At 46.0% G+C, this 13,296-nt stretch overlaps 1 protein-coding gene across 1 annotated transcript in view; it reads right to left on the reverse strand.

Moving 5' to 3' along the window:
• The window catches only part of Prkca (protein kinase C alpha), a 383,669-nt gene that overhangs the window by 104,173 nt on the left and 266,200 nt on the right, over positions 1-13,296 (reverse strand). The window contains exon 5 of the mRNA XM_055592063.1: positions 10,779-10,907. Within this exon, the coding sequence (XP_055448038.1) occupies positions 10,779-10,907 (129 nt within the window). The remainder of the gene's footprint in view (positions 1-10,778; positions 10,908-13,296) is intronic.

Genomic DNA, 13,296 nt, shown 5'->3' on the forward strand with positions numbered 1-13,296 from the left:
CATCATCATCATCATCATCATCATCATCATCATCATCATCATCATCATCTCAACAAGCATGCATTAAGCACCAGCTTGAGGACTGAGCTGGTCACAGGAGGTGAGACACTAACTTCAAAGGGCTTATTATGATCCGGTGGAGAGAAGCTGACATATGTTTCATTGAAAATAACAGAAAGGGCTCATACAGAATGTGACCTACTTTAGACAAGCCAAGGGGAGGGAGGAAGGAACACCACGGAAGGGGTCAGGGGGTCAGTGACAGCAATGAGAGATGAAACCGGGGAGGTAGGCAAAACACGGGCTGCTAGAGGGGTCACACAGAAACAAAACACTGACATTTAGAATGCCCGGACAAGGAAGGGAGAGGCCGATGACTCACTGACTCACTGACGGCCCACAACTCATGCCTGTTGGGAGTTGCAACCACATGCACTTGACCAGACGACATGCAAGAGTACTTTCGGTATACACATGAAGCCGTGTGTATTTTAGCTCACAGGCAGGCTTCTGTTTTCTTTTGCAAAAGAAAGCACCTGCTTGTCAGGCACTAAGAAAGGTGACTGCTGGAGACGACTCCTTCAAAGACTAAGAATGCAAGCGCAGGAGGCCTCGCAAAGGGAACCAGGGCAGTAAGAAGCCAGCCGAGCGGAGGTGCAGCCAGATCCCACTCAGCCAGCGTGTCCTAAAGGGGAGTTTGTCTTCACCTTTTCCTGTCCATTTTAGTTCTTTGCTGCTGTTCAGGGAAGACTTCGTCCAGATTCCCCACTGCCACTTTTATTCCAAGTCATTTACCTGGTAAATGGAGGCTGTGTGTGTGTTGATAACAGACCCACACTCACAATACTTCTAAGAGCATGGCTATGGTTATCAGGGTCTCCGCCTCTGTAGAGTAGTGCTAGATATTAATTCCAGGAGACATAATTGTGAATTAGCACGTGATCTTTTCTGGGTCATCCATGGAAGAGGGCGGGGAGGACACCCTGGGACACCTGAGCTGGATTATCCTCCATGACAGTGACGTGACCTGGCCAGAGCCCGGAAGGCTCAAGTTTCAGTTTCCTTACTTACAAGATGGTGATGGTGATGACAGCATTTTTTTTTTTTTTCACATCAAACCAGGGTGTGGTGCATGGCAGGTGCATAGTCAGTGTTGGTTTCTCTCCTCACTCTACCTGGACACTCAATACCAGCGGCGTCTTTAGTTGGCCCTTGGCACCCCCTTTCTCTGCACCTACTACTTCTATCTCAACTGGCTGAACACCCATTAGCACCCTTGCTTCCAAGAGTCCACCCACAGAGAGACCACTGCAAGACGGGAGCCCTTGATCATTGTCACCATTACTTTTTGAGAGTAGCGGTCCCACCCCGTGGACTTGGGATGGACAGTTGGGCTTCCTCTCTCATCCTTACTTCCTGAGCTATGAATGACAGACTCATAACCTACCCCATGTACACGGAAGTGGTGGATGTTTACGGGCTGGCAAAATTCCCATGAGATATATACTAGAGAAAGCACACTTGGTCAAGAATGCCTATCACCTGCCACAATAAGGACTTCTTTTTTTTCCCAACAGCTTTTAAGCCCTGACTAAAGTCAGTTCCTCTTATAGGCAAAGTTCATAAAGCTTGCCAGTGTCATTTTAAAAGAGAGAGGCCTGCTTGAAACAGGTAGGCACTGATCTGGTGTCCTTGTTAGAGTCAGAGGACTCCCCAGGGGGTCGAGACTAAAACCTGAAGAGAGGGTAGCATGTACCTGTCCCACTCAGGCACCCTCCGAGTCCTTGATGGAGGGAGGCTTCGAGACGTAGCTGTATCAGCGCTGCACCCTCTCAACTCATTATACTGAAGGCATGTGCCCAGATAGGACCTCTTCAGCTCTTGGGCTGAGCTTGGCCCCTACTTTTTCATTTTCCACTCAGGCTCTTTGGAAACAAGGGCGCAATGCACACAGTCCCAGGCCACAGGCGGCTTCCCAACCCTGGGTTTTTCTGACTGTGGAAGGAGGCAGGAAGCTGTGGTCTGGCAAGGCACAGAGTGACAAGTCCCATGTAGCCAGCCTCAGGTGGCGCTGAGAAATGCTCAGTGACTCACCGCATTAACTCAGTCAAAGGGTCACCTAAGAGCTGCTCACAAACAGGGCTTCGGGGCCCCCGACCATGCTTCCTCTGCTTGCTTTCCACTGAGGGGAAGGGCGCTGGGGGCTTCGGGCAGTGGCATGAGGCTCAGTGGAGCAGGAGAAGCCAGACAGGGGAACGGCACTGCCTGGGGGATCAGATGCTGATGGCCACCACGGCTCCCTTCCAGCTGACAATACTTCCTGCAGAGGATGCTTAATAGCCAGTTGGCTGGAACAGGCTCCAGACATACTTGATGCAACCTGGCCCTTTGGAAAAGTGTATAGCCGGAAAAATCTGAACCAGTGTCTAACAGTGAGGTTGCAAAGACAGTACAATGAACGCTTACGTGCTTGGCTGATGCTCACTAGTTATTATTGATGTCATTGTGTTCCATGTGCCTTCTAGAGAAGCCAGGACAACCTTGGGGGGCATCCTTAGGAGCATCATCTGCCACCTTTCAGACAGGGTGTCTCATTGGTCGGGAACTCACTAGTTAGGTCTGACTAGCTGACCAGCAGAGTCCCGGGGACCCTTCTGTCTTTGTCTCATCAGCCTGGGTTCCATATGTGGGCCTCCATGCTAGGCTTTCTTATGTAGGTGCCGGGGAATCAAACTCGGGTCCTCAGGCTTGCTTGGCACTTACTTTACCAACTGGGCTGTCTCCTCAGCCTCGTGTGTGTGTGTGTGTGTGTGTGTGTGTGTGGTGTGTGTATGTGTGTGTGTGTGTGTGTGTGATACTACATATGTCAGAAAAAAAAATGATCCCAAAGCTATTTCACAACTCCCTTCATAAGTAACACCACCATTGTCACTCAGGAACTTTATACCGATGCAAAACATTGCCACACATTCCCCGATGGTCCTCAATGCCCCTTAGAGCTGTTTGGGTTGTTGCTTTGGATCCAGGATCCAATCAAGCAGTACAGATCGCATTGGGTGGCCACGTCCCATAGCCTCTTTTAATGGAAAACAGTCCCTGCGAGTGCCTTTGTTTTTCATGAAATTGGCATTTTTTTTTTTAAACTCCAGGTCAGCTATCATGCAGGACATCTCAGTATCTGAATTCATTCATTCCCATTTCCCCGACTGGAACAACAAGGTCTTGGTCAGAACCTCGATGGGTGACACTGTGCATTTCCTAGGAATCCTCCCAGGAGGAAAGTCTGTCCAGTTTGTGCCCTTTGTGGGGAGGCCCAGGGCTGTGAGCTGAGTGTTTGTCTCCCATCTCCCTTGAATTCGTGTATGTGAAACCCTAAGCCCAATGTGATGGCGCCTGAGGATGGGGCCTTTGGAAAGTAATGAGGCGACCAGGGTGGGATTGGTGCCTATATAAAAAGAGTGAGAACTCATGCTGCTCTTTGTCATGCAGAGATATCAGAAGATGGCCGTTTATAAGCCAGGTTGAGGGACCTGACCAGACACCAGTGCGTTGATCTTGGACTTGTTCCAGAACCATGAGGCAAAGATAGCTGCTGTGGAGGCCGTTCAGTTGACAGCATTCGATCACAGCATCTCCCCTCGACTCCTTGGCTTTGCTCAGTTGGGTAGGGCCACCCACATCTAATTACTACTGAAACGCTGCAGCAAAGCACTTATCGGAGAACAGTGTTCTGGCTGTGTGTCCTGCACTGCGGCCTCAAAACCGCTTCAATCAAACCTTGACCTTCGCTCAGGAGGTGTTTTTCTCCATAGAGGTTTTGGCATAAAAGCTCTGAAATGCTGCTGTGTGTCTGGAGGACAGGGAAATGGCACGTGCATATGGATGCTCTGGGAGCCAGAGCACGAGGGTTAAGAATACAAACGGTGGGAAGGCAGCAGCAGGCTCAGAGTTGGAAGCAGTAGGGTGAAGTCATGGGAACAGCCTTTACCTTTCCACTGAAAAGAGGGTGCCCCAGGAGTACTGAACACCGTCAGCATCCTGATCTTACTTTAAAACAAGCAAACACAATACAACAGCAGCAGCAGCAGCAGCAGCAACAACAAAATAAACTTCCTTGAGGAAATGACTGAGGCGCCGGGTAAGCCTTTGCATTCTGAAAAGAAAGGGAGTGCCCAAGAGAAACAGCAACACGTGGAGGGGATTACATCAGAAAAGACACCGGGGCCAGGTGGAAGAGGCTCCCGCTGCTGAAATTCAGGACAATTTGAACATAAGAAAATTAGACAGTGAAAAACGACTTATGGGCCCAAGCCAACACCTTACCATGGGGAGAAGTAAATGGCAGCTGTTCATTTTGAAGATTAGCAAGTGATGGAGATGAGGAAGTACAGAATTAGAACATGGCCATTTTCTAGCCATCAGGGTAACCATGGATAAGATTCCTCAATGGGTACCAACTCTACTTGGTGAAAGACTGTTGAATTCCAAGTGTTCACACACCTAGTACTTAGCAGAACAAGAAGGGTGCCTTTGGAGTGGAGGGGTCTGCAGATAACACCGTAACCAGGTGACCAAATGCAGCATCGTAGCAACAACAGGGTCGTCGGGTTGCATCTGAGGATAAGCGGCCCCTGGCTGGCATCCCTGCTCTATGCCAACCCAAAGGATTCCTCAGCTGCCACGTCTGTGTCCCCAACCTGGCTCCAAACCCCACAGGCAAGATTCTGTTTAACAGAAATGACCTCTCAGCTTTGCCCTTAAACAAAGCAGCTTCGTTCAACTTCTCCCTCTTGGTGCCCCACCGGTTGTTCTGCAACTGCTGCCCTCAGTGAAGGCGCTGAGCACTGTACTCAGTGTCGCGGTAAAGTACATGCTATTCCCGTGCTCTGTCACCAGCACAGACAGCAAGTCCGTGGTCACTGTGAACCCTGGGTGAGAAGACAGGTGCTGCCTGCAACGAAATTCTCCTGTGCAAAGGAGAACTGAACTCAGAGCCTCTATTACGTGGCTCCTAAGTTCTGTGATGGTCACATCCCTAATCCTTTGAAAATGGAGAGAACAAGACTCCTTCCCGCTCTCTCCAACTCCCCTTTGAAATCCTTTATGCTACTGTGTGTGCGTTTTTTGTTTTGTTTTGTTTGTTTTGGACACATTCTGCATCTCTGCTTGGAGAGCCATCCTTCCTGTACTCATGGATCTTCTATGAAACTGCCACCTTTGCTGTGTTTCAATTTCCTTGGAGAGAAAAATTTTCATCTTGGAGGGAAGATTATAAGGATACAGTATGTTCAAGGGAGAGGTGAAACATTCCATCCTGCAGGGAAAGCTCATTAGGCTTTGAAAGCAAACAATCCAAAGGCATCAGGAAGTCCCTAAAACTTACCAGATTCACTAGGCCTGTCCCCCTCCCCCCAAGCTTATATAAACCATAAAGACACTCTCAGACTAGCCAAACTGTCTGGAAGGGGCTCAGACCAACCAAGCTACTTGGAAAAAAGACACTTCTCCAACTTGTGGAACTAATCCTAACCCTGACTCTAACTGCAGGATGTATGGTACAGTGAGCTCTGGGCTCATAGCTTTGGTGAGCTCTTGTCCTGTGGCAGGCTTTGATGATGTAAATAAGTAACCACCCTTCACTCATATTCCTGTAAGTATACTCCAGTAAAATGAATTAGTTGCTCAAGTTAGACTTCAGCGGTGTCTACGCTTTGGTCTATTGTGGGTTCCTTATGTGGGGTGAATAAATGTTTGTTCATTTCTCTACAGGAATAGTGTCACACAACATACCTACAGCTTTCTTGAGCAGTCAAGGAATCTTCCTCCATGCACCCACTGTACCTCAAGGGACCTAGCGTGCCTTGTCATTCCTTTGCATGTTGAGCTACCCCATAAACACCACAAGTCATGATGTGCCCCCTATCTTTATCATCTGGGTGCCCCTGTTGAGATGCTACCGTGGAATGCTGTTCTCTAGGCATGAAATGAACATTGCCATCTTGTATCAGAGCAGTTGTGATTATCTGCTAGAGACCTTTATGGGAGTAGACCTGTTAGCATTCCCTTATAGAAAGAATAGGGTAGGGTCACAGGGCCCTCATCTTGAGAACACAGCCACTCCCTCTCTCTTGTACTGCCATCAGCAAACTGACTATGTGATCTTATCTGGGATGTCAAAAAAAATTGAAATGGCCAACTGTGCCTGGTTTCTGAGGTGCTGTGGAAGGAAAGTTAACTGAAGCAGGCATTTGATCTTCTCAACTCTTAGAAGGCTTTCATCACTAGACTGAGGCATCTCTGTGATACAGTTGCTTAGGGTCAACCGCACTGCTATGAGCAAGCCCAATAAACTCACTGGTCCACCAAGCTGGACTTGGTTAGAATGGCTCTTTTGGTTTGTCACTGCAGCTCTGTCTGGGGTGGACAGACATTGTCTTTACAACTCTCCAGGTAAAGTCACACAATGGATGCTCAGAGAGCTGGAGCATAACAGCAAGCTAAGGCCCACTGCTTGGATCCTGTGTCAAATACACTATGAGGAGGTAAAAGCACATGGAGGGAATGCTGTTTTAATAATACAACGTAGCGGCCAGTCTCAGTACCCACGAAGAAGAGATCCTGGCTTCAAACACTGAGCTTCTTAAAAGCCAAGCAGGAGTTCAGAAAGGTACCCCCTGTCTCCTGCCCCATGGGAACTCAGGGTAGAATTTCAATCTCCATACTACATTAATAAACCAAAGCACATGAGAAAATTACTCTCCTCTTCAGAGTAACATGTCTGGGGAGAGATGTGCTCTGGAAAGAGCCAGAAAGCAGGTGGCATTTTTCCCCCATTTACTTACAACATTAAACTGAAAATTGCTTCTCATGAGGAATTTTTTTATCATTCCATACCAAATTTTAAAAAAAGATATAAAAATGTAGGAAACCTTTCAAAATCTCTTTGGGGTGGGGCATGTGAGGGAGCACTGTTCCCATTCTCTCTAGTATCATTGTCCAAAGGCAAAACCATAAAAGTATACCCAAGGCAGAGGAGGCCTTCCCCACAACTGCTGCCCCAAACTAGAAGGTGAACTCACTTCTGATTTCAAAAGGGTGATTTCCATCCAAAAGCAGAGCTCCCACTGGGAACTCCTAAGTTACCTTGGAAATTATTTTCAACCTGAGCAATTCCACATAGGTGAAATGGGGACTGAGCTAATGTAGCAATTAACACAGCTGCTTGGGGGGGTCCGCTGAAATGCATTTTCTAAGAAATGGCTTGCATTTGGACCCCAAGCTCTGCTCATTGTGGTTTATTGCTCATATTCGCGTTCTCATTAAAGCCGGGCTAATTCCCACATCCTATTTAACCCCTCCCTGTGAGCACTTTTCCCTCTACCTTTCAAATGCTCACAGCAGTCTCCTTCACGGGGTCTTTTCTTTCCCAGTCCCCTCCACATCCTGAGCACTGTGCTATTTTGGGGCCACATAATTTGGCAGTTAATGACACTTGGAATTGTCTTGTTCTTTAATCCCTCCACAGGGTAACCCTTTTCTCCCCTGGCTTTAAGTCCCCATGTTTGGATTTTCAAGAGTGTCCCTGGAGTGCTGAATGCAAGTTTGGAAAAATATTTGTGGGTTTATTGTTTGTTCCAAAGGAGACTCTGCTCAATAAAAGAAACCCAGGGAGGCTCCGAGATTAGGTATTGAAAGGAAGAGCTGGGGTCCGGCCAACTCCATTACCTTCTACTCTGTGGCTCAGGGCAATTTCCTTCTCTCCTCTCCACTCCTTGACTCTCCTTGAAAACAAAGATAAGAATGGTCGCCTCCCTAACTTCACCGCACGAGGATGCAACAGGACGAAGAACAGAAGGGGCACGATGCCAAGAAAGGCTAGGCACGCCAAGAAAGGCTAGGCACATTATATGCACCGAGTAGAGATGGCTGCTGCTGTCAACAAGTGTCCTCCTCAGGACAGACTGTTACCTGAACCATTCAGCAAGGAGGAGGGATAGACAGGTTAATTGTGGGGCAGGACACCTGCCCCCTGAAAAATTGCTTTGCTTGGCATTCCTTGAGATACTTTGGAATGCCCAAAATGAGAGCTGGATGTCTTCTCTCTGAGTCTGCCCAATAACTCCCAGCCGGATGTGGTGACACACAGCTCCACACCAGTACTTAGGAGGTGGAGGCAGGAAGGCAGTGGGTTGGAGGCCAGCCTGGGCTACATAATGGGACCTTGTAGGGTTCTTGCCTAGCATGTACACTGAGGCCTGATCCTCAATATTGCCAAAATAATAAGACAACATTTTAAGATGTTATTACTATTAGTTATTTCCCTGAGTTTACTTTCTAAATTTAGGGTTGGGTTTCCTTTAGTATATAACTGTATCTTATTTTATTTTGTTATGGTTTTACGGAGCCTATGAATTTTCAGCAAGCAGTCTTCCACTTGGCTATATTCAGTAACTATCTTAGAAATAGATTTTCATTCTTATTGGTACTATTAAAGCATTAACAGTTAAACTTCATTTTCTCATTTTCAGGAGCAAGCTACTTCATTTCCTGTGCCTGAGTTTCTTCATCTAGAAATCAAGGATCATAAAATAAATTTCTTCACAGGTTGAAGTTAGACACAGAAAATGGTTAGAAACTTCTAAAATACAAACATATAAAAGGAATTTTAATGGACTTTCCCTGTGGTGGGGCATAAAACTCCAACCACAAACCATACGCTACCAAATAAAACCTACAGCACCTCTTTTGTTGTTAGTCCTGACCCTGTGTGAACATTGCAAGCTATTTCAGTGTTCCTGGTTACCCTCCAGAGCATGGTGGTGAGACCCTGTTGCTGAAGACAGCATACACCGAGTCATAGAACATGGAGAAATTTAGCTGGAGCTCAACTGGAAGCTTCACTTTACTGGCTAGTGTGCATAGTGCTGGAAGGTGCTGTGCGTGCCACTGGAGGAGAGAAAAGTGATCATCAGTTTCACCCAGCTGTGAGCCCCGCAAGCTGCAATAGCTTGTCTGCCCTCCAGTGCAGTGGTGGCACATGTGTTATAGGAGTTACCAACTACTTTTTGTTTTGTTTTGTTTTTGGACTTAAAGATTGCTTTGTGAGATGGAACCCATGCCTGACACTACCAATAAGGCTGAGAATCTGAGGCCATATAGAGCTCAGGCTATGTAGGAGAAAGTGCACTATTGTTCTGCTAAACAAAAAAATAAACAGACAAAAAAAAAACATAGAAATAAAATGACTCTTATTGGTATACTGCTATACTTACAGCTCAGTGCCTTGGCCAACCCTCATCTGAGAATGTTTCTCTTGGAGTAGATGGCAGTTGACACAGAAGCTCACAACTCTTGGCCCCCACCTCTTCCTTATGGTGAATGACAACTTTGGTATCAATATTGGCCTTGTAGAAGGGAAGACTGTGAGAGCGACAGTCTCAAAAATGCCTTCCATGAGTATACGCAGAATAACACCTCAAAATTATTTGGCTTCCTTGTATTCTGATTTAAGGACAGCTCGGGGAAGAAAATGTTCTTATTTTTCAAAGAAAAAGAAATAAAGAAACAAAAAATAACCAAACCAAACCAAGAACAACAAAACCCTTCTCTAAACTCTGAAGATGCTTCCCAAAATAAGCTTTATTTAAACTCTCCCTACTTCCTTTCTTTCTTAAACAGGTCTTTCCTGTCTCTTTTCACCATATATTCTGCTACTTAGAGGTAATCATCATTAAAGTCAGTCTTTCTAACACTTACTACAGTCTAAAAGCCATAAATAAAATTGGAAATATAAAACCCTTCCTGATGAGACGATGAGAGGACATGCCAAAGAAAAAGCTTACAGGCATTCTACCAGGAGGCCCCAAGAACAAGGGCACCAACGTTGTTAAATTATAAAACCAACACGAAGGGCTGGGGTTTAGCTCAGTGGTAAATCACTTGACTAGTAACCACAAGGTCCTGGGTTCAGTCCCTAGGATGACACAGAGAGGCTGGGACATGTTGAAGACAGAGGATAGGTCCTGGATAACAGGATGGTTTTGTTGGGTGTGTTGATGTACTAGAAGTGGACTTGAAACAAACGAACAACAACAACAACAAAACCAGAAGGTGGCTTTGGTACTGTGGCAGGGCACAGTAAGCAACGTTACAGCCCACGGATAGGGGCTCTCCGCCAGAAGCGGGTTATGTGTTGAGGGTGCACGTGGCGTGACTGGAGGCTGGGGCTTTGGACCCATGTGTTTCCTCCTTGGCTTCCCATCGGCTAGCTCTGCAGCACCGTATGCTCCACCTGCCTGCGCCTTCCCTGGGAAACAAGGCTAATAATCAAGCAGCAGAGAGGGGTAGATACCGCATATGAAGCAACATACCTAACACATCATACCTAACACAGAGGAAGCATATGCAGGCACTCAGTAGATCTGCTGTCGCTACCTTGGACATGGAATTTCCAGACCATAACAGCCCAAGGCCACTAATGATCTAGAATCCCCACCCACCTGTCTTCCCTGGCCTAGTTCAACAGCATTTTGACCAGTTGGCTGTCCTGTCCAAGGCATGGTAGGAAGAAAATAGTGACCATGCTGTCAGAGCACCCAGGTCTATATGTTGGTTTAGGCTTTGCATGGCATTTGAGTATTTGGAAATCCTTGTGTACAGAGTAGTCTCATAGGACGTGTTAGTTAGTGGTAAATACCTTGAGAGGCACCAAGTCAACTGGCCCAGATTCACCCTGCTTTACCTTTGGCCAACCATGATTCTCCTGGACAGTGCCTTACCCGTGACATGGAGTTTTTCATCGGTGACCTCGGCCTTCAGATAAATCCGCCCCCTCTTCTCTGTGTGATCCATCCCGCAGAGGCTGGGGACATTGATAACGCACTGCTTGTGAACATTCATGTCGCAGGCTGTGAATCAAGAAAGCAAAGGGTGAGGTTGGCCATATGGGCTTGCATCGCTGCCTCTGTGTTTTGGTGTCTGAGCAGAAGTGGGAACGACTCTCCTCTAATGTGATACTTTGCTATAATGTTTCTGGTGACATGAACTGTTAGCAGATGTCCCTTTCAGCACAGGCTTCCTCTTGTGAGTGACAATACCCTTAAAATAGCCATCTCATATTTGTTCAGTCCTTACTACAGAAAGAGAACCCAGGTTGTTCTTCTGTGACTCTTTCAAATCTTTAACAAAATCTACACAAGTAAATGTATACAGAGCTTAGACTACCTAATAACTACTTAATAGTTTAGGTATGCACAGGCATGCGACATGCAAATTTTAAACAGAGAATACTGTTTTTTTTTTTTTTTTTTTTTTTTGGTCAGAGAATTACTTCTCCCTTTCTGAGACGGCCACCAAGAAAGTGACAATCTGTGGGCTGAATATAGGAAATTCATAAAAATGTCTTTCCTTCAAGCAACTCGGTATTTTTGAGAAGGTGTAAGTATATTTTTTTAAAGGAACTTGTGTTTGATGTTTTAAACCTGTCTTCAAATATTTAAATATTAATCCAAGTAAAACAAATACCCGCCTGGCATAAGCCATTCCTTACACTGACATTATGTAGGCGAGACAGGGAGAGGATAAAAAAAGATCAGTCTTATTTCTATGAACTAAAGAAACCCTGAGAAGAATCTGCAGCGCTGACTACAAACATGAGGCTGTGTAGGTGTGCTGGCTCCGCCCTCCTGGTACCTTGGGCTTCCTGGAATCCTCACCCACTCTCCCTAGGATGCTAACAAGATTAATCTGCAATAGTCAAGGCAGAGCCTGACTATCCCTTTCATTCTCGGTGTTTAATCTGAACATGGAAACATACCTTAAAAAAAAAAAGTCATAAATAAGACCTATTTGCTGTAAGTAACTACTGAAAACTGTGTAATGACACAGCAAGAGAAGAACAATCAGCCGCTTCAGAGATGGGAATCCCTTAGGTTTCTGTTCAAAATGCTCCTTACTCAAGATGCTTTACTGGCCGGGGCTTAGCCACGAAGACTCTTTAAGTTGTGCTCTTCATGTCACTTGGGTTAACCAAGCCCTGTCTATCCTCAGGTACCGGGGACAGATGAAATCTGAGGATGATACTCTTAGAAAGAGTATGGGTAACAAGGGGGAGCACACACTGGGGTTGGGTCTGGTTTTGGCTCTCCCCAAAACTGGCTTTTCTACCGTTGGTTGTCTGTTTGTACTCCCTGATCCTATCTCCTACCCTACACACTGGAGGGTCGGCTGACATACGTGGTGGCTAGCTTTTTCACCACCAAGTGTAACTGTGCGTAGACTACAGCCAGACGACAGACAAGGGTGTGTGAAAGGATGGCTGCCTCTCTGCTAAGGTAAGGTTGGGATCCTGATGCTGTCTGTTCATCTCCTTCTTCTAGGAAGGAGTCCCAAAGTCCAAGGAACAAAGAACTTAGAAAACAACAGAAACAATGGCTCGGGTCAGTGGCTTTCAAAGTAGTTTAGTGATGGAGTCTATTTATTTCAAACAAAACCTGAAGCAGGATTCTAATATGCAAAACCAGATGGATGCTATTGTCAACAATTTAGCTAAGAAATTCAGGTTTATACAGTTAATTTATTACAAAGACATTCAAGGGTGACCAGGAAACAACACTCTAAAACAGGTGGCTTGGGAGGCTAATTAATGCCTGCCATGATATAAATGTCTCCCTAAAAGTTTGTGTAGTAGAAATTTCACCCCCGAAATTCATGATAATGGCAACTGTAGGTGGGGACTCTGGGAGGTGTTCCCATGGTGGCATTATAGCTTTATAAACAGAAGAGCCCCTCAGTCTATGTTTCCGCCATGTTGTGGTGTAGCAACAAGGCCTACACTAGCTGCTGGCATTTTGTCCTTGAACGTCTCGGCCTCCAGAACCCTGGGATTAAATAAACCTTTATTCTTCACAAAGTACCCCATTTCAGATATCTCGTTACAATAGCAGAAAATGGACTGTAAACCATCTCAGGCTGTCCATCTGTTTCTCTACTGTATTAAAATTACTCAGCACCCAAAATCTTTGCTTCATCCGGAAGAGAATATGTAAGTGGGAACAGTATGGAAGAGTACACCTCCCCACCCAGCAAACTCCTCAGTGGAGTGCATATAATGGGGTACCTTGATGCCAAGTTGTACCTCTTGAGTGAGGCTGACAATATAAACTTCTCAGTATCTTGCTAACTTTGTCAAGGTGACAGCAATGTAACACATGTGAGTGTTCACTTTTGCTCCATGTTTAAAATGCTTCTAACACACACACACACACACACACACACACACACACACACACACACACA

The sequence above is a fragment of the Psammomys obesus genome, unplaced genomic scaffold (assembly GCF_907164565.1).
Source record: "Psammomys obesus unplaced genomic scaffold, mPsaObe1.curated_primary_1811, whole genome shotgun sequence".
Lineage (NCBI taxonomy): Eukaryota > Metazoa > Chordata > Mammalia > Rodentia > Muridae > Psammomys > Psammomys obesus.